At 45.0% G+C, this 25,091-nt stretch overlaps 1 protein-coding gene across 1 annotated transcript in view; it reads left to right on the top strand.

The window, feature by feature from the left end:
• The window catches only part of MTUS2 (microtubule associated scaffold protein 2), a 288,663-nt gene that overhangs the window by 181,802 nt on the left and 81,770 nt on the right, over positions 1 to 25,091 (top strand). Inside the window, exons 5-6 of the mRNA XM_077806292.1 lie at positions 7,938 to 8,039; positions 15,020 to 15,231. Coding sequence (XP_077662418.1) covers positions 7,938 to 8,039; positions 15,020 to 15,231 — 314 coding nt within the window. The remainder of the gene's footprint in view (positions 1 to 7,937; positions 8,040 to 15,019; positions 15,232 to 25,091) is intronic.

Raw genomic sequence — 25,091 nt, forward strand, 5'->3', positions numbered from 1 at the left:
CCAGCACAAATCCAGGTTTTCTCACCCTCCGCCCCCCCCCCCCCAAACTCACTCTCCTGCTGGTAATAGCCCATCCAAAGTGACCACTCTCTTCACAATGTGTAGATAATCAAGGTGGGCCATTTCCTGCACAAATCCAGGTTCTCTCACCCCCTCACCCCCCTCCAAAAACCACACACACAAACTCAATCTCCTGCTGGTAATAGCTTATCCAAAGTGACCACTCTCCCTACAATGTAGGGGGCAACTGAACATGCACACTTGTGCTTCCCCGTAGCTCATAAAGAGGGTGCTCTGCCATGGATAGATTTATGACACGGCTGTTTGTGCAAAAGCACTACATCCAGCCCTTTCTCTGATGTATCACACAGGAGTGTCAGTGGCTCTCCTGACTGTTAGTACTACAGGACAGGGGCATCTGTATTCATTTGTTTCAACATGTCAAATGTTCCACAGTATGCATCCGATGAAGTGAGCTGTAGCTCACGAAAGCTTATGCTCAAATAAACTGGTTAGTCTCTAAGGTGCCACAAGTACTCCTTTTCTTTTTTAATAAAATTGTACTGATTCAACTTAAGATGCATTTGGTTTTACGCTTTGTGAATGAAACAATCATGGTGGGCAGAGGTGATAACTCTAGGCTTAGGTGGTCACATAAGCTTCTAAGAGGGAAAGCAGTTCCTCGGTACAGGATCTACCCTCTCTGACTAGGAAACATAGAGGACTGAAGAGCTTTTAAGAACCAGCAGCTGAAAAACTCTGCAGGTTGGAGGAGGCAATAATAAAGGCCATGTTACTTTCTCCTGCTTAAAAATTAATGGAAGGGGCAAAGCCAATACAGAGTTTCCATGGCTTCATAACCAATGAAATCTCCAATGCATCACTATCAGTGGAAGGGCAGGGTGAGGGGGTTAGTGGCTGCACGGGGAAGGGTAAATGTTAGACAGAAGGCATGGAACCTGCAGAGCCAGTGTTGGGTTGGTGAGTGGGCACGTACTGGGCTGCCGGTGCACTAGAACCATATGCTGGCTCAGCCTCGTGGGCAGCAAAGATAATGGCATGGATCCCTTTGGCACCTGGGGCTGCCAGATCAGCTCTTGCACTGATTTGGTTGGCATTAATTTACACTTGCTATCATGGCATCAGCTATTCCGAGGGAAGCCTCTTCCTCCTTCCACTCCTCTTCCCATTCCCTAGCAGACCTGTAGATCTTCAAATTTGTTGAGGAGTTATGCTGGGCACACAGGAGCCTGCCTCAGAGGCTCAGCTCTGTTTCATTCACCGAGTGTGAAGCTGACTGTAGTTTAAATTGAACATGTGAAACTGTATTAGATCCCATGCACTGCTCTGTCCGTGTGGCTGAGTTGCTTCCAGCCTAACTCCCTGCCTTCCTTCTTCCACTGGTGTCGCCTCAGTAACAGTCCCTTCAGGGAACGTTGGCCCTCCAGCTCCACTAATCAGGATATATCTTCCCTATTTTACAAACATTTTAATATAAACATAAAAAACAAATACACGCCCAGACTCCTGCCCAGGTGTATCTTCAGCCAGAGGTTGCTGGCAGGTAGTCATGTTGGAGTCTCATCTTTACCACAGAGTCAGCTGATTACAGTCTTTGAGATAGTTTGCTCTCCTCAACAGGCAACCACACTGGGAAAGACCTAGCCCTATCTCCCTGCCACCTGTCTCCGAGTCAACCAAACTCTCTCTGGCATCTCCTCCCTCCATGTGGGGCTGGCCACTGGATAGGTCTCTGTGTGTCTGTTCTGTGACGATCTCAGTATCTCCACAGGCTCTCTCTGGGTGTTGTCTGCAGACTCACAAGTGCCACCTGTTCCTTTGGATCAGTTGTCCCCTTTGCATAGTCAACTTGTATGATCTGGGTGTCACTGCGCCCCTCACAACTCCTTTAGTCCACTCCTTCTGGTGTCTCTCTAATGGCTGGATCCCCACAGGAGTGCTTGTTTCCAGGGTCAGTGGGTCCTTGGCTGACCTGTCGTACTCTAGTGCCTGCTTTCTCTGATTGTTGGCCATCTCCTCTTAGTGGTATCACCATCCTTATAACTGCAACTGGTCTCCCTTCGTTGGTTAGCAGGGCTTTGGTCCTATGTCCCTTTGTCCCATCTGTTCCTGTCCTGGACTGGTTTGGCACCCCTGGGATGGGATATTCCTGTGGTCCAAGAATGCTAACAAGGGGTCAGAATCAGAAGAAACAGCTTTGAGTAACCGTCTCTTAGCTGTTTTCACAGCTGATTCCACTTTACCAATACTTTGGGGTATGCTGTGGAGGAGGCATGGTGCTCAAACTCTCATTTGCATGCAAAATCCTTGAATTCTTCTGAGGCAAACTGGAGTCCGTTTTCATTGAGTACAGTGTCTGGAATGCCATATCTCACAAAGTGGGCCTTCAGTTTGCCAATCACTGACTTGCTTCTTGTATCAGGCAAGACATGGACCTCCAAAACCTTTGAATAGTAGTACTGTAATTAAGTACTGCTTTTTCATGTAAGGTAAATAAGTCTGTTCCCAGACTTTTCCCGGCGGGGCTGCGGCGGGCATTTAAAGGGCCCCGGAGCTCCAGCTGCCACTACTGCCCTGGGGCCCTTTAAATCCCCGCCTGAGCCCTGCTGCCCGAGCCCTGGGGTAGTGGCAGTGGTGGGGCTCTGGCAGGGATTTAAAAGGCCCTGGAGCTTCAGCCCCGACTACCCTCCTAGGGCCCTTTAAATCCTCGCCTGAGCCCTGCTGCCGAAGCCCTGGGGTAGCGGCGGTGGGGCTCAGGCGGGGAATTAAAGGGCTCGGGGCTCCGGCAGCTGCTACCACAGTGGAGCCCCAGGCCCTTTAAAGCTCTGCCAGAGCCCTGGGGTAGCGGTGGCAGCCAGGAGCCCCCAGGGCTCCTCAGTGATTTAAAGGGCCTGGGGATTTAAGGCCCCTACCTCTTCCGGTTGAGGCCACACCCCCTGCTCAGGACTCTGGCGTACCGGTAAGTCCTCTAACTTACTTTCACCCCGAAGAGAGGCCAATTTCCTCATAGACTTTAAGTTCAGACAGGACCATCATGATCATCTAGTCTGACCTCCTGCACATTGCAGGCCACCAAACCTCAAGATGAAGCTGCTTACAGGTTTTCTTTCTTTTCCTTTATGCTTTTATTTAACCTCGTTTACTGACTGTGGGAACCTGAGATAGGGAAAAATATTGAGAAGGCCTCAGCCAGAGGGTTGAGCAGTGGCCTCACTAGACTCATACACCCTGCATGTCCATGGGGATGGGGGCAACTGAACATGCACACTTGTGCTTCCCCGTAGCTCATGAAGAGGGTGCTCTGCCATGGATAGATTTATGACACGGCTGTTTGTGCAAAAGCACTACATCCAGCCCTTTCTCTGATGTATCACACAGGAGTGTCAGTGGCTCTCCTGACTGTTAGTACTACAGGACAGGGGCATCTGTATTCATTTGTTTCAACATGTCAAATGTTCCACTGAATGCATCCAATGAAGTGAGCTGTAGCTCACGAAAGCTTATGCTCAAATAAATTGGTTAGTCTCTAAGGTGCCACAAGTACTCCTTTTCTCTTTGCGAATACAGACTAACACGGCTGTTACTCTGAAACATATCAAATGTTTGCTGTTGGGGACCTGTCCAGTCCCACTCAACATCCTGCCTTGTGAGCTGACATATGGATTCTGCTGCTGCAGCCAGTTGTGGACAGAACTTGGATGTAAAATTTATCATTCATATGAAGCCCTGTATCCCTTTCACATCCGCTGGAGTTGGCATGTCTCTGACTGCCTTGATCTTATTGGGATCTGCTTTCAGTCCCTCTGTTGTGAGCAGATGTCCAGTGTGTGTCACTGGATACTGTTTCAGTTGTGTTTTATTCTAGGTTGAGTTTTATGTTCTTGTCCCTACGTTGCTGTAGAAAAGCTTATAGTTTTCTGTCATGGTCTCATTCAGCTTCTGTATCATTGCTCCCTTCACCTATAATGAGGATATCATCTGCAATTACTTTCACCCCAGCCAATCCTTGGGTGAGTCTTCTCTGGAACACCTCTGGTGTGCCCAGCAGCATTTTCAGCCATCTGGAGCAACCAAATGGTGTTGCAAAGGTTGTCAGCATGGTGGACTCTTTATCCGGGCTTACGTACCAAAACCTGTTCCCTCACATCACAGACCATAAAAATTCTGGCTTTGGAAAGTTCAGGTAAGATGTAATCAATTGTGGGCTGTGGATAGTGGCATCTTTTCAATGCCCAGTTCCATAGGTGCCGACTTCCCTGCTTTCCCCTGGGTGCTCAACCCTCCCTCTTTCCCCTCCTTGTGGCCCCACCCCTGCCCCGCCCCATTCCAACCCCTTCCCGAAAGTCCCCGCCCCAACTTTGCCCCCTCTCTGCCCCTATTCCAACTCCTTCCCCAAATCCCGCCTCGGCCCCACCTCTTTCCCACCTCCTCCCCTGAGCACACCATGTTCCAGCTCCTCCCCCTCCCTCCCAGCACACCACCAAACAGCTGTTTGGTGGCAGCCGGGGGGAAGCGCTGGGAGGGAGGTGCTCGGGGGGGAGGAGGAGGTGGGGCGGGGGGAGGGAAGCTTGGCTGCCAGTGGGTGCAGAGCACCCACTAATTTTTCCCCATGGGTGCTCCAGCACCTATGCCCAGTTCAGTGGGTTTGGGTCTATGCAGATGTGTAATTTTCCTGATGACTCCTTTACCACCACCATGTTGCTCACCCAGTCCCTACTGGCCTCTACAGGTGCTACAATACCCCTGCCCTGCAGACTTTCAAACTCCTTGTGTACTGGATTATGTAGTGCCGCTGGAATTTTCCTTGGTGGTTGTCATAAATATAAAGGGAAGGGTAACCACCTTTCTGTATACAGTGCTATAAAATCCCTCCTGGCCAGAGGCAAAATCCTTTCACCTGTAAAGGGTTAAGAAGCTAGGGTAACCTCGCTGGCACCTGACCCAAAATGACCAATGAGAGGACAAGATTCTTTCAAATCTGGATGGGGAGGAACAAAGGGTTCTGTCTGTCTGTGTGATGCTTTTGCCAGGAACAGATCAGGAATGCAGCCTTACAACTCCTGTAAACTTAGTAAGTAATCTAGCTAGAAAATGTGTTAGATTTTCTTTTGTTTAATGGCTGGTAAAATAAGCTGTGCTGGAGGGAATGTATATTCCTGTTTTTGTGTCTTTTTGTAACATAAGGTTTTGCCTAGAGGGATTCTCTATGTTTGGAATCTGAATACCCTTTAAAGTATTTACTATCCTAATTTTACAGAGGTGATTCTTTTACCTTTTCTTTATATAAAATTCTTCTTTTAAGAACCTGATTGATTTTTCATTGTTCTTAAGATCCAAGGGTTTGGGTCTGTGTTCACCTGTACCAATTGGTGAGAATATTATTATCAAGCCTTCCCCAGGACAGGGGGAGTAGGGCTTGGGGGGGAAGACGTCTTGGGGGAAGACGTCTCCAAGTGGGCTTTTTCCCTGTTCTTTGTTTGAAACGATTGGTGGTGGCAGCATACTGTTCAAGGCCAAGGCAAAGTTTGTACCTTGGGGAAGTTTTTAACCTAAGCTGGTAAGAATAAGCTTAGGGGGTCTTTCATGCAGGTCCCCACATCTGTGCCCTAGAGTTCAGAGTGGGGAAGGAACCTTGACAGTGGTAAACACAGAGGTTCCTCTATGGGGTCTAGTTCCAGTCACAGCTTTCCTTCAAGGCACGTGTCACCTTTGAAAACATCCCCTCATGATTTTCATTATCCATGGACTCCCCCTTTTGCTTCTTGCAGCTATAAAATTCTGATGCTGCACCCATATCAGATCCATGTCTTGTATGGCTGTATTCTCCAAGAGGGGTCTGTGGTGCTTCCCATCCACCCACAAACTGCAGTTGATGCGGTCTGTGTTTTGGGGGGTTAGTTACTCGGAGATCACAATCTCCTGTGGGCTGCATTATGCTCTGATTGTATGTTATTTGAGTGCACCTGCTCACGTAATAGGAGTGTTTGAGCCCAATTCACCCTGAGGAATCACATTGCAGGAGGCCCTGCTGTTCAGCTGAAATTGCATAGGGCATTTCTCTGCTAACATTGTTGCATGCACGGAGGTTGGTATAGTCTCTTGTTGCTTTCCTGTCATGACAGCCTGAATCTGATTTGCTCTTGGACTCAAGAAGAATAAAGCTGTCATCTGATGTGCCATCCCCCTCTTGTACAGGTCTGACTGAATCTTTCTGGGACTTTCCTCTGCTCTGGCAGAAACTAATAAAGTGGTTCAACTTGCCACGTTCCTTGCAATGCTGTCCTAGTGCGGGGCACTTCTCCTTTACCTGCTCATGTTCTCTCCCACATCACTATAGGTATGGAGCCCTGGCCACCGGCTCTCCCTTGCTGTTGTCTCTCTGCCTGTACTTCTGGGGGTGTTGTGCCTCCTCAGGCTTTCATCCTTTCTCTCAAGGCATCCGCCGCACGCCCCAGAGCTAAGCACCTAATGTGAGATTGTCTTCCTGGAGCAGCTGCTCCTGCACATGGTGATCCCAAGTGCCACAAGTCCTGTCCCAAATCAGGGAGTCCCAAATCAAGGAGTCTGTCAAGTCCCCCACATTGCACGTAGCAGCCAGTGTGTGTAAGGCTGTAGCATGGCGGGTCTACTCTCTCCCCTTTGGATTGGTTGCCAGTGAAAAACCTGCCGCTCCACGGTTTCATTCTGCTTTGGGGAGCACTCATTCTTCAGGGCTCCAAGGAGTTCTGTGATGCTCGAGGCAGTGGCGAGCTGCAGATCTTTCTGCCTTGGTCCCCGGTAAGGTAAGAGTTTTACTTTTGTGCATGGCCAGATCCCTGTACCGCTCAAACTCCTCCATCCACTGGGTCCGTCCCTGAGCTAGGTTTGTGTCTGCAAAATCCAGGCTTCCAGGGACCTTCCATGGCTCACGCTGCCAGATGCTGCACTGCAGCGAACTCACAGCTCAGACGCTGCCGCCATGTTTCACTCACAAAGCGTGACGCTGAATGCAGTTTAAGTTGAACGAGTGAAACTTTCTTAAACCCTGCGGACTCCGTGTATCTGAGGCTGAGTTGCTTCCCTCCTACCTGCCCCCTTTCCCTGTTCCACTGGTGCCCCCTCAATAACAGTCCCTCCAGGGAACATGGACTCTCTGATAATGATACTGGCTTTGCAATTAGTCCACTTTGGGGCTCATTTTATGCAGTTCACGTGGCGTAACCGTGCATTCCATAGTATGGGATGGCAGGGCCCAACTCATACTCTGATTAGAAGCTTTTTATTTCAAACCTGTGTTTCTGTTTGAATTTTTTCCCCAGTAGTCTGATCAATAACAGGGGAAGCTTTAGTTTACAGACAGCCTTGAGCTTTCAGGAGAGAGCGCCACTGTGCACCAAGGTGCCCTGCTAGATGAGTGAGACAACAGTGTACTCATCCTGTCCGGACTCAGAAAGTAAATGCTTGTTGGTAAGAACAGGTAAAGCAACTCACAAATAACATGGTGCTGTAAACCAGAATAGACATCAGGTGCCAGAATTTTAAGGATGTGTGTGTGCATGAGTGAAGTACACCACATGCAGAAGGCCAGAGGATTTGCATAGTGTGCATGGCCTTGTGTTGGCCCTCATTAGTGTGGTGAATTTCACTCCTATTTGTATGTGCAGAGTTCCATATTTGCAGAGGCACATGGTCAGTTAAGTGTCTAACTGGCCATGTGCTCACTGAACTACCCAGCTGGCACACAGCATCATGATATCTTCATACGTGCAAGAGGCATATGTGATCGTGCACGTTCAAAGGCATATGGAAAGCTTTCAGTATCTGGCCCAAAAGTAATATTGAAATCGTATTTGTGTTTTGCCATGCTGTTACTCTTGTTAGAGGCATGCTGCTGTGTGATGGCAAATAAAGTAAAGATTGGGTTTCTTTTTTTAAAGCAGGTGTGAAGAAAGAAGTACCAAAAGATCAAGATGCAAGTAAACCCACTGTGTCATCCCCTAAGAGATTAGCAGTATCAGCCATCAAGCTCCATTCACCAGGTATTTATAAACTGCCAGAGCACTCTTTTGAGGGAAGATTTAAACTTGTCGAATTTGTCTTCCAAAACAGAGTCATTGCTTTTCAATGTTTAAGGGTACAAGGATTATTTTAAAAAATCTTTATTATTTTTACGTTAAAAAAAAAAGAAAACAAATACAGGGACCAAAAACCACATGTAATACAATCACCAACAGTAACAGTACACCACTTGATATCGAAGGTCACTGATGTGCAGAAGTGTTACATTTCCTAGGTTATTTCTGTGGATAACTGGGAAAGAGATGATCTTTAGAAATAACCTTCAGATAGCTATAGCAACACTGTCAACTTAAAAATTAATGTTGTAAACAAACACATTTCTTTACTCGGTATTACCAATAAAACCTTAGATTCTTTACAGCTAAAATAGTTTTTAAAAATCCAAAGTACTTCTTACTATTTATGCTCTTTGGGCCAGATTTACACATGTCTTTAGGCACCTAAAGCGGCAGATCGGTGCCGTAAGTCTGTCCCTTTGGGCCTGAAACAAACACCGTTGAAATCATGAGCCCATTGGCTTCAGTGGGCTTTGGATCAGGCCCTTTGACTTTTCAGGTCAGACCTTTAAAATCACTGACATTAGTTTCACTTTCAGCTTCTCAGTGCAACCGTATTTGGGTTAAGAAGAGTTCAAGGGGAACATTATGTTTTATAACTCTAAATTAATAAGCAAAAGAGCATCTGTCCATTCACTTTAGTCATCACTTACATCACTTAAAACACACACATCAAGATTCCCATTGTTGTAAATAAACTGCAGCAATTCCATCGCATGTGACACCCAGCCAACAAAACCAAGCAAGTGAAATGTTAAAACCAATCTTCCTTTCCCAGTCACTAACCTCAGAATTCCTTCCCTTCTTCAGATGCCAGGGTTAAAAGATGAGCATTCAAGCTATTTTGGCACCATGGCTGGTTAAAAACAATTGTTTCCGTTAGAATTTAAAAAGAAATCACAGGAACATTTCTATTGGCTTTGTAAAGCTGCTGGGTTTTACAAAGGCCTAAATTTCCAAAAATGGCTAATAATTTTCAGTGCCTTAATTTTTGGGTGCCCAGCTTGAGACATCTTAAAGGGCCCTGGTTTGCATAAAGGACTGAGCACTTGTCCTCTGATGATTGGGTCCTTTTAGGGTGTCTCAGGTTGGGGCCCCCAAAATGATGGCACCCTAAAATCATTAGTCACTTTTGAAAATTTGGGCCTAAATCAAAATCTAAATGAAGTCTACATTTCTTCAGTGGCCCTTTGCTTTCTTTAAACAAAAATAATAAAATAAATAGTGACAAAGGAAAATTGTACTGCAAATAGAGTAGTTTTCTATGACAGCATTCTGAAAACTTACCAAACTATTCCAATTAGTTAGATAATGTGCTGTGAAAAATTGCTATTCCTAGTATAACAAGTTTATTTTCCTTCTATTATTGTACTATTCAAATACACCCCCCGTCCCTTACTGTTGTTTTCTGGCTGACATAGAAACCCCTTTTGCTGCCACAGAAGGAGGGATTATCTGGTGTGTTTTATCAATGGGTCTGACCTTCAGAGTTTGGATCAATATCCGGATCTGGATTTCCCCAAAGCTCTCGTGAGAGCGTTTTTTTAAGAATTCAACATTCCTGAACCTCCATTTGATCTATCACTATAACCCTGATCCTACAGTTTGATCTGTGGGGGACTTTGCACAGACACAAGGGTCCACCCACATGAATGTGATTGACAGATTAGAGTCCTTGTCTCTATTTTAGTTATTTCTAAGGTGCCTATCACTGTGGTAGCTAACACTGTCCAATCTGCTTATTATCAGCCTCCTCAAAATTACTTCTTCACTTTCTTTATCTAAATACTGGAAACTGGAGACAAAAATGTATTAGCTCGTGTACCACATCTAAATCTTCATGGATTGTATTAAATATCACTAGGTATTTATTACAATATTTTATTTCAAACAGTTAATTTGAAAAAAGTGCTAAGAATTTTGAAGCTATCAGTGATTCCTGGATTTCCGAGTACAATGGGTGTGGTCCTGCTTTTCCACAGCACCCCATATTCTAATTGACAAGAGGAAGCAGGATCAGGGCCAGCATTGTCAGTGTATTTCCCATCCTGTGCAGAGCAACACAACACAAACATCAATGGGCAGAAGAAGCTTAGTGAGCTGCTTTTCAAACCCAGAGGAATTGAGAAGTTCAGATTTATCCCTGAGGAAAATATCACATTTTAATTTACAAGGACAATTTATGCCATTGACAAGGACAACTTAGAGATGCACACTTCAAATGTTAGAAGGCAGGGGAAATTTAGAATGGAATTAAACAATTTAATAGTTTGTGTTAATTTAATCTTGACTGATTTCAAGGTGATGGTTTTTTCTCTTTGCGTTTATGACTTTTGTTGCATCACCATCTCCATGGTGTCTAAGCAGCGAAAGACTTTTTTATCAAAAAGACAGACAAACACAGTTATTATTAAATATTTTGTATTGTGGTAGCACCTACAGGCCCAGTCAGAAAGGAGCTCCATTGTGTTAGGTGCTGTACAATCATACAGGAAGACACTATTTCCTTAACCGAAGTCAGTCTAAATAGAGAAGACAAACAGCGGTGAGGGAAATGGGTACAAAGTGATGAGTGTCATAGTTGAGCCTGTCTGAAAAGTGATCATCTATTTAACTGTCAGAGTTTTCTGTAGCACCCATCACTACAGTATTTAAGTGCTGCATCATAATTAGGGCCCTATCAAATTCATGGTCATGAAAAATGCCTCACAGACCATGAAATCTGATCTCCCCCATGAAATCTGGTTATTGTAGGGGAGGGGGGCTCCTACCATGCACTGGGCTCCAGCTGCTAGCTCCGGCCGGGCTGGGCAGGGATGGGACTTCCTCTTCCCCTGCCAGGGATGCTCCCAGGGGGGACAGACCCACCTCCAGGAACTTTTCTGGCTGCAGGAAGCTCTGCAGCTGCTGGCTGGGAGCCCAGCTCTGAAGGCAGCGCAGCCACAGAGCTTCCTGCCGCCAGGAGGAGGTTCCCAGAGGTGAGTCTGACTGGCCCCGGATTTTAAAATAGTCAATTTAAAATAGTCAATTTCACAGTTTCAGATGTAAACATCTGAAACTGTGAAATTGACTATTGTAAAATCCTATGGCTGTGAAATTGACCAAAATAGACAGTGAATTTCATAGGGCCCTAATCATAGGGCCCTAATCATAAAGTATTCAGTTATGAAATGTTGCTAAATCTGGCCTCCTTTGCAGCCATATGTTGTAGACACAGTTAATCATGAATGCTGGATTTTTTGTAGCTGTCATTTAAGTCATTTGCAGATCTAAGAACCTGACTGCACACTCAAATAGGGTACTTAAGTATCTACAATATCTGAATCATACTTGCAAATACTTGTGGGTCCCAAAATGTCAATGCTGGCCCATTAAACTATGTAATGTCACTCGTGTGTAGACTGGCTGTCCTACAAAAATTACAGCTATTTTCTAACCCCCACCTGTTGCCATATTGCCAGAAATGAGGTCAGTGAATTCCCTGAGGATTAAAGTTCATGCAGCTTTTGTGTTAAAATTCTGTTTGTTCTTCTTGGCAGTTGTGTGAAATGTAAGATCACTCATTTGTAACATCAGTTCAGAGTTCTGCATTGCTGTATGAGAGAGCTATTTATTCCTTTGTGACTGGGTTAGATTTGTCTTTTCAGTGTAATAGCTACAGAATTAAGGAAGCTTTTCTGTCACACTTAGTGGTGAAGGGTAGTTGGAGATGAATGTCCCGTTTTTATTTTTACATTTGGCAGGGCCATGTAACCTCCTCCCCTTTTCAGCCTTCTCTCACAAATGCATATTCCCTTTTTAGCTTTCCCTTTCACGAATACACACACCCTTCTTCACATTTCCCTTCCATCCACACTCATGATATGCACGTGCACGCACACAAGGAAGTCTATCTTCACCTCTGTCGTCCTCTTAACACCCCCATACACACTCATTTTGGGTATGGTACCTAGGCCAAATCTATCTTCTACTGGAGCACCTATTAACGAGATGTCTGACCCTTTTCTTCTCTCCCCGTTGCTGACTAGAGCCTCTGGGACTAAGGTCTGGGAGGAAAGTTCAACCAATGAGACCCAAGAAGAGATTTAAAGTAGATGAGCTTGTAGGAGCTAAAATGTTCCAGCATGGTGTGCAGGAGGGAGCTAAAAAATATAAAGAGATCAGAGATGAAGAGGGAGACAGTGTCGTAATCCATGCAAGGTGTTGCCCAGTAGAACACAAAGCGTTTGGTATGGAAGCTCCTTAATAAAAATATGAAGCCAGAGCAAATTTCCAAAGCGATGAAGCCAACACCTCCGGAACATCAGCTTTCCTTTTTTCTTCAGTGCGACTGAGTAATAAAACCTAGGGAAATGCTATATGCTAGTCAAGTATCAGAGCAGGATTTGGAACATGACCATATCTTACAGAGGGACCATATAAAGTGGCTCCAGTATGACTGACAGTTCAGACAGAACAGCCATGCGGAGGCTAGGGAATATCAGGTCAACATACTCACAATAAGGCCCTATCTGCTCTATAACTATTAACACGTCTCACAGCCCATTTACAACCCAATAAAAAGATGTAGTGTAGACAGGACTTACTTTTGTCCCGGAATTTCACTAAAGCCATGGACTGTCTGGGGTTTTAACATGTTTATTGGAACATAGAGAAGTCCCATCCATTGTACATTGCAAATTGTAACTGTTTTGTAACTGGGTTCCTGCCTGGTCTCTGTTATAGCTGTAGATGGGATCTAAAAAATGATGGTACTGAAAATGAAGATGGTACCTATGTATATTACGAACCGGTGACCACCAGCGGGGTTTTGTTTTCAGGGAGTGACAACTCAAACCCGATTTGTGGAACGGTGGTAGAAACGTTCTCTGGTGTAAAGTCTCCGGAGCGCAGACGATCCGTAGTTCAGAAAAATGCATCAATGTTTTCAAAAGTCTCAGAGCAGACCTGAACCCATGACGAGCCAGTGGTGCTTTAACCACCACCTGCAGCTTGCTGGTTATGAGTTTTGTCCAGGGTTGCTGTCACTGTGGCTGACTCCCTTAGCACTTCCCTCAGCAACAACATCAGGAAGGCTGCTAATGCTGCACAGGGATAATAGAACCCCCCCCCCCCCCAAAAAAAAAAAAAAAAAAAGAGGGAAGTGATGGTAAAGTTTGAGCACTATATTTCCAAGCTGATGTTTTTTATATAGACCTGCAAAGTAATTCCTTTGGGTTCTGGTGAGTCAGTCAGTCAATGGAGAATTAATTATAACTTCTAGAGATGGAAGAAAGCACTGAAATTTTAAGTTCTGCTCTAAAAACTAACTGTAAAAATAGCATATTGGGGGTTCTGTACGGCTTGTGTCTCAGTGACTCCAGAACAGCTTTTCAAACTGCCAGTCCTGCGAACTCATCCCCAGCACTGCTAGTCAGACTGGTTTATTTCTTCCTCACACATCATCACCAGAGGTAAAGGTTCGACAGCTGAACAGGCTATCAGTGATGGCTTTGCAATCCTATTTTCTTTATACTGCGTCCTCAGTGATACGTGTGCAACTCCGTTGTCCTCAGTTGGGTTGCACAACTATAAGTGATTGGTCCTGTAATTGGAATGTGCTTACATATCTGTTGATGAGGCACAAAAATGAATAGAATCCAGCTTGCTCTCTCTTGGCTGTACTGGCATAGCAGGGTTAACAAGAGCACAATCCTCTGGCAAAATACAGGCAGTGTTGCAGCCCTTGGTGGATGTGGGTATCACTAAATGCTCGTTCAATTTAGAGCAACCCCAAAGCTGTTCTAAATTGCACCAAAAGCTGAATTGGCCATCACCCTGTTCAGAGGAGGGGCAGAAAGGTGAAGTAAAGCTACCTTTAGTGCCCTCCCAGGTGCACCAATCAATTCTTTGGCACACCTGAGGTTTGGGTCCGCTGTCTCCATTTCTGTGCTTAGTCCACTGGATCCCTGTTTCCATGAATTCATTCTTTTAAAGGCAGAATCTCTTCCTGTTCCTCCTCCCCCTTTTCCAATCTCTAGCTACATGGATTCTGAATCAGACTTCGGAAAGCCACTGACCTGTGAGTTTGATTACCTGTGTGCCAGATGGCATAGAGAGTAGTGTATTCAGAGAAGAAGACTAACTTAAATCCATACTCACAAAACAGTTTCACAGCAAGTGAGCGAATATACCTGACAGTCACCCTAATTCTTGTTTAGCTTTTCTAGAAGGATATGACATTTGTCTGACAGAACATGCCTTTCCTTTGATTCTGTGCCCGTCTTGGCTTGTATGTAACTGGAGGGTGTACAGAATACTGAAAAGGGGCACAGGTTTGTTAATGAGAGGAGGACCATTGGGCCCAGTCCTGCACTGCACTGACACCTCCTGTGAGGTGTTGAATGCTCTAAACTATCATTGCATCAGTGGGAGCTCAAGGTGCTCGCCACCACGCAGGACACACTTCGGGTATGTCTACACTGCGATTAAAACCCTGTGGCTGGCCTGTGCCAGCTGACCTGGGCTTGCGGAGCTCGAGCTAAGGAGCTGTTTAACTGCAGTGTAGACGTTCAGGCTTTGGGGCTGGAAGCTGGCCCCTAGGATCCTGCAAAGGGGGAGGGTCCAGTGCTTGGACTCCAGCCCAAGCGTCTACACCGCTGTTAAAAAAGCTCCTTAGCCCGAGCCCCACAAGCCTGCGTCAGCTCCTTGAAGGATTAAGCCCAAAGGAGTAACTTGTGCTTTGATGTGCAAGCACTTTTTACAAGTAAATTCACTAGAAAGCTTGTGTGAATGCAGCAGGCTATTTTTTAGTCAAGTTCCAGGAGCCGTCAAAACATGAGAGGTTGTGTCTATGCATATACAGTAACGGGTTATGGTCTTTGTTTTTATATTTCATCTTGTAGGACACCCTAAACAAAGGGCAGCTGTTCCAAGGAATGGATTTTCCACCAAGGCAGATCTGCAGACTCGAGAGGCCGAACGGCAGTTCATGCAGCAGCTGAAGGAAAAGTGTGACAAGCAGTCCAGGCAATTCAGCTGTATTCAAGAGGAACTTAAAAGGGCCAGTCGTGGCTTCGAGGTCTTCGCTGTAACAACACAGCATTTCTTTCGGAAGGTAAGTGCACCCCATTAGAAGCATTCGTGAGGGTGTTTAATGCTGTGTCGTAATGCTAGTCATCTGCGCGAGCTACTCATTACTCCAGCCCAATTTTAACTCTGTTCTTGGGAGCCAAGTGTATAATTTCATTGTAACGGTTGCTATGAGAAGGGTATTATAATTAGATACTATGTAGCTGGGAATCGAAGATCGGCGCATTGAGCTAGAGGCGAGTGCTGTAACTGATGCCTTTGTAATGAAGGTGGAGGGGTTTTAGAATAGATTTAAGGATGTAAGACATGCAGAAACAAAAGGTGCCAGCCATCTGTACATTAGCGCTGGAATGGACAACTTCACTAAAATTGTGAAAGCTGCAACAAAGGTGCAAACTGGTCATAGACTTAATCTCTCAAAGTGTGGCAGAGGGAGGAAAAGAGACTTTCCTAGTATACCTGTGCACTTCCCATTCACCACAGGCTGGGTAATGCTGACTTGTCATCCAAATTACAGTGATCACTCTTATAAACCTGTCAGTTCCCTTAGATACATGAAATAACGATACCTCAGTATTTGCAGTATCCCTTATAGAAGGAACAGAATAATTAGAAAAGCATATCTGTTTACCAAATCCAGGACAACAATGGGAAGGTTTAAAGGGAAACCACAGTATTCTTGAAGGGTTTTAACTATCACTTTCCTCTAAAGCCACTTGCTGTGGGATGTGGGGCCAGATTCACCAGTCTGTTCTGTTTGCTTTGTACCCCTCCAGGTGAAGCCAGGTTTGTGACTGCTTTGCGTTGCTGGGGCAGTGCAAAGCAGACAGAGGTCTCAGTGGGTCTGGCTCGGGATTTCTGTAACATCCCAGAACTGTCAGTTTGTCTCTAAGTTTGGAAGAGCGAATACTAAACTTTGGGCACGGAGTGGAGAAAAAAAGAGCCCAGCTTTAAACCTTCTAAAACAATTCTGAAACGCTTTACATGCTTTTTTTTTATGTTTGGTTTGTGGTTTTGATGGGGCAGGAGAGAGCTGCCTTAGAGGGGGCACCAGAAGTTCTGTCTTGTTCCCAAGTAGGAGTTGATCTAGCTGGCTGGCTGGGGAATCTGAATGAGGGGAAAAAAATTGGGTGACGGGAAGATTTTGTGAAACACTAAATATTTAAAATATTTTTCTGAGGGTTTCTTTTTCCTTTATTTTTTTTTCCAGCCTTGAGACTTCTGGGCATTTTTGAAGCTCTTTTCTGAGCTGACTGTGGAGTGTTCTTGATTAAAAGCAGAGGGAAATACAAAAAAGTACAGAAGTCCCTGCACAGGCAAAATGGTTGAGGGTTGAGTTAAAAGGCAATATGGCAGGGGAATAGTCCTAATTAAGGAGAGAGACATGGCTTTGTTCCTGAAGAATTTAGTTTTAATTTGTACAAGCAATGAGTGCTTGAAAATTCCATGGTCTGCATGCATGGTGATGTCTTGCTAAGCTCGCAGAGGTCCTGATCCAACACCCATTGACATTAGTGGGAATCTAAATGTGCATGTAAAGAATAATGTGCTGCATACAAGTAAAATGCTATCTTTTCTGCTGTGCCTCAGAGTTGCTCCCATCTGCTTCAGATAAATGTCCAGATTTTGGGGGAAAGCCAGGATCTTATAAAAGATCCTCTCCCCCCTCCCTCCTGTTGCTCTGTTCCCAGTCAAAATGCTCCCTTGAGGTTGAGGAAAATACACAGGCCTGGGAGCCAGTTCCTGAGTTCCAGTCTCACCTCTTTCATGAACAAACATTCTGGAGGGCTTGACTGTGCACCTGTTACTCAAGTTGAGTAGTAGTCACCCTTGGGAGTAGTCCCATTCAGTTCAATGGTACTATCTGCACAATTGCTGCAGTTTTCACACAGCCCTGCATTGGGGATGGTATAGAACTGCACCCCCTCACAGGTGGGAAGCACCAGAATAGATCATGTGTGAGGAGGCACCCTACAAATTCCCCAATGCACTAGTCCTATCCTACAGGACAGTAGAGAGGACAGGGCCATGGTCACTTCCTCCCTATCTTTGAGTAATTTGCTCAGTGAAGGGATGAGCAGTCCCTGCTTACGGTGATGGCTATTGTGATTAAGCATTTGTGCAGCCATGCAAAGGGAGAGGCAAGTTTTCTTGCATGCTTTCACACTAACATTTGTGCAGATTTACCCTTACCAAGGTAAAGATCTTCTTCAGACAAAAACTATACAGTTAATTTAGTTACATGGCAGTATTCAATTTCTCCTTTAGATAAAGACTGTATTGCAGTGTGTACACCAACAGGGATAGAGTTAAGGTTACATGTGCAACCTTAACTTTAGTATGTCCTACCTTTTAAGTGACTAACTTTGCAACCTTAAAGTTTCATGAGTTTTTTCCATTTAATCTATACTAATATGTCTTGACAGCCATTCGGAGAGAAATTTGACTGTTCATTGATATCTCAGAACGAATGTTCCTTTCTCCTCCTCCACTGAACAAATCCTTTAAAAAAAAAAAAGATTAAAAACTGTTGTAAAACCAATACGTACCAAGGAATTTGAAATACAAAGTAATGCTTACGACCCATCAAATTGCAACTAAAACAGACTGCCACCTTGTTATCTAGAAGGATAGATAACAAATGAGGTGCTGACTCAGAGTCAGAAAGCAAAGGAAAATGAAAGCAGTGGTTCTTACACAGGCCATTAGCCAGTTATGAAGGGTAATGATTGGTATGCCTGTGGACAGCTATATTTTAATTAATAATTAATTAGCAGATTAATTAGCTAGGGTCAAATTTTGCCCTCAGATATATAAGCATAACTCCTATTGACTTCAGTGGGAATTTCAGACTTATCTGAAACAGGATAGTTCTTGCTTAATGTTTCACATTCATAATGCTTAATTCTATCCTCAGCTTATGTGCTGAAGATACCAATTGTGATGGTATATTACGTGAAGTGAGGAAACTGTCCACGAGGAATTGAACTAAGATTATCCAATCATTTCACACAATACAATATAAACAGACTTCTGTGACTTTGGTCACTACTGACCTCCACCAGCTAGTTTAGCCTGATAATCCAAGAAATTTCTGGCCCAATTTCAAGCCCTGTGTTAAAGCCAAAGGATTTTCTTGTGTTGCAGATTGCCTCTTAGAAGTGGCAATAGTGCCATCTACAGGAGAGTAGCCCCAAGTGACATGTTTTGGAAAGGTTTCAGAGTAGCAGCCGTGTTAGTCTGTATCCGCAAAAAGAAAAGGAGTACTTGTGGCACCTTAGAGACTAACCAATTTATTTGAGCATAAGCTTTCGTGAGCTACAGCTCACTTCATCGGATGCATGTTTTGGAAAGGAATCCCTTATTTAAATAAAAAGTAGACAAACTATATGTAAATATTTCTGTCGTATTTATAGATAGAGCTTTTTCTGCTGAACACTAGCATGGCCACACCACCCCACTGCACTGGGCAGCTCTGTGATAATGGCATCACCTCCTCTTCTGCCAGTTCCAGCTTAGATGTAAGTTTGAAAAACAGTGGAGATACCTTGTTAACAAGCTCCTGATTCTTTGGGTAAATGAGGAGCCTATATAAGTAGGTACAGAGCTTCCCAACCTTTCTCAAATAAAATTGTTGCAAGAAATTGCTCTTTATATAATGTGTAGGGATGTTGTTATTGGAACTTTCATTTCACTGAGGATCTGACATTTCTTTTATTCCAATTAGGAACGAAACATGAACATTTTGAAATTGACTGAAAGAAAGTTCCAAAAAAAGTTCCATTTCATTTCAATTATGACTTTTAAAAATTGAACATTCTGTCATAATATACACTATAATACAAAATAAAACCTTTTTAAACAAAGGGTCATTTTGAAAAGAAAAAACTAAGTGTTTTGGAACTTTTCCCCAAAAATAAAATTTCAGCAAAATCAACATGATTTCATGAAGCATTTCAATTTCAGCAGAACTGCATTCTCAGATGGGAAGTGGGTCCATCAAAGATTTTCTAGCCAGCTCTAATTATTATTATTATTATTATTTATACATTGTCATAAATATTAATGGAGCTTTACAGAGAAATCTTTATACCTAAGGAGGGATATGTGTGCATTTGCAGTACCCTAGGTGTTCCTTGTTGTGCTGACAGGGAAATACAGGGATACTGCAAATACTAATGTAACCATATCAAAGGCAAAATTGGTATATTAATAAGGGTGGCCATTGTTTGAGAATATGTAAAATACTTCATTTACAGATCTTTGAATCAGATAAGTAGTCATAGACAGGAAACTTTCACTGTGTCCAGAGAAATATAACAAAGCCAAGGAAAGTGCCCCTATCCTCTCCGTTCAAACACTGTTCTCTGTATATGTCTGAAGAGTAGTGGTTTTGTCCTTTGAATGAACCCTATTGCACCAATGTAATGTGTTCTCCCAGGGGGAGCATACAAACCTTGGAACACTACATTCCCCGCAAACAATGTAGAGAAAACCCATGGGAGGGGGCTAAAGGGGAGCAAGTCCCAGGGAGGTTGTACCTGAGATTCCTTCCTTATTGTTCAGATGGAGTTTGCTGTCTTGCAGAACAAGCCATAGGGCCAGACTCCATGGATTCCTCCGGACCTGCATAAATCTCAGGGGCTTCAGCAGGAGACCAGGGCCAGATAGAGGCTCCATGCTACAGCAGCAGTCACGGCAACCCTCCTTGGCAGCATGGCTCCAACAGTGCCACATTGCCAGGAACTCCCCTGGCTGCAGTTGCCTCCAGGATCCTCACTTGTTCATTGGCAAATGCTGGCAGCTGAACAGCTCCAGAACCAGGAAACTAGCATTTTGCAACTTAGCTGCTTTGTTTCTGCTGGGTATGAGACTCCAGAAGGTGTCATGGAGCATGAGATGACATCACGAGCTGTACTATGAAACAAAACATTACAGAAGATGAGGTCAGGCCATGAGCAACGTGTGGTGGGGAAGAGGCATGCGGGGTCAAGTGACTCCCCCTCTACTCCCCAGAGATTTCTGCTTGGCCTACAGGGTGGAGAGGGAGAGGGGCTCTGTCCTTCTCCTGCTGGGCCCGCCCCCCAGCATGCTCAGCCCCTGTCCCTGGCAGCTGGGCCCAGGTGGGAAGTGGCAGGGGCAGGACAGACACTTCTCACACCGGCCGCTCCAAGAGAGCCTGGCCAGGGAAGTGGCGGCAGGTCGCCCTCCGACCCAGCTCAACTGCCAGGGACAGGGGCTGAGCGAGCCAGGGTCCCCTCTCCCACTCTCCCCTTCCCGGCACATTTCCAGATTGCTCTGCCCCTGTCCCCAGCAGCCAGGCCTGGGTGTGGGGACAGCCCCCCACCTCCTCCCCAGCCAGGCTGTCTCAGACAGCTTGCACTGCACTGAGCAGCGACCCGAAGCATCCAGCTTCAGCCATGTGAGAAGCAGCCTCATCACGCTCCACCCAGGCCTGGCTGCCAGGGAGAGCGGCTGAACATGCCAGAGGTGCAGCGGGGGAAGGACAGAGCCCTCCCCCACATAGATAAAGTGGGGCGGCAGAGCACCGTAGCTCTGGACTAGGCACAGGGTCGGGGGAAGGTTGTTGGGCAGAGGAGATGTGGGGCAGTCACATGTCCTCCCCTTTAGATTATGCCATACACACACACCCCAGAATGGAGAGGCACAAGACATCTACGGGTCAGGCATAGAAATCTAAACACAGTATGTCCATCGCTTTTACTGCAGTAAAGTCTCCAGAGCTTCCCAGGGTTAGTATTCCAGAAGAAGAGGGATTTCTTGTGGATCAAATGTGAAAAATGCGTCTTTCCATCCTGCGCTTTATATCTGCCTCCTGTTTTCCATTCACAACCATTCTGCATCTCCACATTGGAGTCTCTTCTTCACACCCTCTTCCTTTCCATCCCTGCTGATCTCTCACCCATTGCTGTTCGTATTATTTCCATCCAATTTAGACGTTAGTGCCGTGGGCCATATCTAACCTATGCATTTTGTAAAGTGCTGCACGTCGGTGGCACTGTGTAAGTAACAAATAGTGAGTATTGCACATTGCTAGGTAACCGCTGTGACAAATAGGAACTCTGGGGTTGAGGGGCAGGGGGAGGCTTGGGAAGCATACACAATATTTCCTACTTTCCGAGCCAGATTTGTAAAGGTGGCTGTCCAAGCTCAGGTTTCAGAGTAGCAGCCGTGTTAGTCTGTATCCGCAAAAAGAAAAGGAGTACTTGTGGCACCTTAGAGACTTTTTGTCCAAGCTCAGTGTGCACAGATGTGGACAGCGCAGAGCTTGTGCTCTTAGGAAAAACAAGTCAGGGAGAGAACGAAATTCCTAACCCAACTCTCTCACACCTGTTTTCCCTGGTTCTCCTCTCTTTTTCCTCTCCCCAGCCCTGAACATCTGGCCGCCCATTGCTTGATGAAGATAATTAGTCTTCAATTAACACCAGATACATTTTTTTACCTGTTCCACTTGCAAATCCCTAGGCCTCCAAACTTGTCTAATTAGCATGTTCAGAGGCATCTCCTTCTGGCACAGAGCAAGAAAGCAGCCTTTCATTAAGCGATTAACTCTTCATCTGCCACTTTTCTAGGTATGTCTCAGTCTGAATGAGACCAAACAGACCCGAGTACTTGTCATTAAGTGCAGTTCTGTTCAGGGCCTCGGCATACTTACCATTTGAGACAGGGAAATCAGCTTGATGCTGCCTACTTCATGCTCTCTTTAAATGCCATTGCTGCTGGGCCCTCCTCACACCTGTAGCTAGTGATAAGTCCTTCCTTCTTCCTATTTCCTCCTGGTGGGTGACTCTGGTGAGAGGAGGGGCTGCCACAGAGGACATAGTAGGTCCTGCTGGAATAGTTCTTCTGTGGAGACTGAGAGGCCAGAACAGAGGAATAGTTTTCTGCCTCCATTTCTTTCTTCATTTCCATTTCTGGTACATGTTTTTCTTTCCCCTTTGCCCTGCTGCTCAGTGTAGCAGGACCTCTCTTGCTGACAGACATATTTTAGAGCTAAACTAGGGAGAAGGAGCGGGGCCCATTAGGCTGAAGATGACTCCTGTTTCTCTGCTATTGGAAGGAGGAAAACACCATTTAGTTCTCTTGGCAATTAGGGGGAGTTCTCTGTACTGTGGCAGTGAGGTTCCCCAGCATCATAACTGCAGTGATGGGGAAGAGGACATGCTCGCCATATCCTTGGATGATGGTGGACAGAAGTCACCACCCCATTTCCGCTTCCATGTCCCCTCTGACAGATTCCATGGGCTACATGTCCCCAGTGAAGAGATATAGATAGACCCAGGACAGGCAGTTGTGCAGCTCACAGGGTGAGACTATGTACCTGTGTTCACCTCTCTGTGAGCCCCTTTCACCAGAGTTTGTCAGATTTGGTTTATGGGGGATGAACCTTTTTCCACGTGCCATGAAGGCAGTATCCAGGGCCACAGCCAAAATTTACAGGGCCTGGTGAGTCCACCCTGCCCCTCCAGTGACTGCATTGTTATCATCTTCTGCAACTTTATACCCTCCCACCAGAGGGCTCACCTCCATCTCCTCTCTACCTTGCCCCAGTGTTCTTATATCCCTGCATTACCCACCCAGCAACCCCCACTTTGCTCCAGCCAGCCCACCCACATGTAGACTTACTTTTCTTTCTTCATATACATTGATAATTACATTAAAAAATAACTATATTCAAAGAACACTACAGTTGCAAAGTCAAGCACTCATAAGTTAGGAAATGCAAGAATAGTTCATCCCCTCTGTGTGTATGAATTATGATATAACCTTTAATTACGTGGTAACATGGCATTTTTGTACAGCACTCTTGCTTTATTCGGTGAATGGCAGTGGTCCAGTCCTTCCCTTTGTGATAAAAAAAATACAAGTAAAAATCCAAAAACAAAAGATCCTTCTACCCTGTCTTGGGCTGTTCCTTTTACCTCTCCTTTAGTCTCAGTCTTCAGCCCCACTCTGGGCTCAAAAGTATTTAGATCAGATTTCTGTGCTCCTGCCTTGGGGCTGTTATGGGAACCCACTTGCATTTGGTGCTCTGGGATCTGGCGCAGGGATGATATATTGAGCAGGTGGGTCTTGTCCTTCAAGATGTGCTGCTGTTTCCCTGGGCCACTTGCTACCTCTGAGCCCCATGTGCTGCTTCCCTGTAGCAGGTGCTTAAATACAGCTTCTCCTCTGATTCTTAGTCCTGTGACTTCTCCCTAGGTCCTCCCAGCTCTTTTCTCTGGTGGAACATTGACCCTCAGGACTTCTTCTCCACGCCTTGTCCCCTTTCTGGGGCCCAGGATTAATTCTGTCCCTGTGGTCGTCTTCAGTCTGCCTCACCCAGGCCCTTCCCGAAGAGAGGGAACTCCCTACCTCCTCTCTCCTGGGTTTCTCTACTCTCTCTTTTTCAATAGCTCTTGGAGCACTAGGGAAGACAGGAAGAACGCCAACGTTGTGACAATTTTTTAAAAACGGAAAAGAGATGACCTGGGTAATTATAGGCCTGTCAGCCTGACATCAATCCCCGGCAAAATAATGGAGCAGCTGATATGAGACTTGATTAATAAAATGTTAAAGGAGGATGATATAATTAATGCCAATCAACATGGGTTTATGGAAAATAGATCCTGGCAAACTGACTTGATATCTTTTTTTGATGAGATTACAAGTTTGGTTGCTAAAGGTAAGAGTGTTGATATAATATACTTACGTAAACTTCTGTAAAGTGTTTGACTTGGTACCACATGGCATTTTGATTAAAAAACTAGAACAATATAAAATTAACACAGCACTTATTAAATGGATTAAAAACTGGCTAACTGATAGGTCTCAAAATGTAACTAAATGGGAATTGTCGTCAAGTGGGTATGTTTCCAGTAGCATCTGACAGGGTTTAGTTCTTGGCCCTATGCAATTTAACATTTATTTCAGGTCGCTGATAAAAAACTTCAAATGACTAGGGATAAAGTTTGCAGAGGACACAAAAATTGGGGCAGTGGTAAATAAGGAAGAGGACAGGTCACTCATACAGAGTGATCTGGATTGCCTGGTAAACTGGGCTCAAACAAACAGTGTGCATTTTAATGTGCCTAAATGTAAATGTATACATCTAGGAACAAAGAATGTAGGCCATATTTGTAGAATGAGGACTCTATCCTGGGAAAGCAGTGAATCTGAAAAAGATTTGGGGGTTGTGGTGGATAAACAGCTGAACGTGAGCTCCCAGCAGATATTTTGGCCAAAAGAGCTAATGTGATCCTGGGATGCATAAACGGGAATCTCAAGTAGGACTAGAGAGGTTATTTTATCTCCGTATTTGGCACTGGAGCAACTGCTGCTGGAATATTGTGTCCAGTTCTGGTGCCCACTATTCAAGAAGGATGTTGATAAATTGGAGAAGGTTCAGAGATGAGCCACAAGAATAATTAAAGAGCTAGAAAACCTGCCTTTAGTGATGGAAACAAAATGTAACTATTCATGAAATGGTGTTGGATTGGAAGGAGGTCTCAAGTGGGGTTCCACAGGGTTTTGTTCTGGGTCCAGTGTTATTTAACATCTGTATTAATGACCTGGCTGTAGAGCACACTGATCAAGTTTACAGATGACACAAAGGTGGTGAGGGGGTTGCCAATACTTTTGAAGACAGAGCTAATATTCAGAAGGATCTTGATAAATTGGAGAACTGAGCTATAGACAACAAAAAGAAATTCAACAAAGACAAATGTAGGGTGCAATATGTAGGGAAGAAAAAACAAATGCACAAACAGAATGGGGGTTAACCGGCTTGGCAGTAGCACTGCTGAAAAGGATCTGGGAGTTATGGTGGATCACAACCTCAACATGAGTCACCAATGCGATGCTGTTGCTAAAAAAGCAAATTCA

This window comes from Eretmochelys imbricata, chromosome 1 (assembly GCF_965152235.1).
Source record: "Eretmochelys imbricata isolate rEreImb1 chromosome 1, rEreImb1.hap1, whole genome shotgun sequence".
In the NCBI taxonomy this organism is placed as follows: Eukaryota; Metazoa; Chordata; order Testudines; family Cheloniidae; genus Eretmochelys; species Eretmochelys imbricata.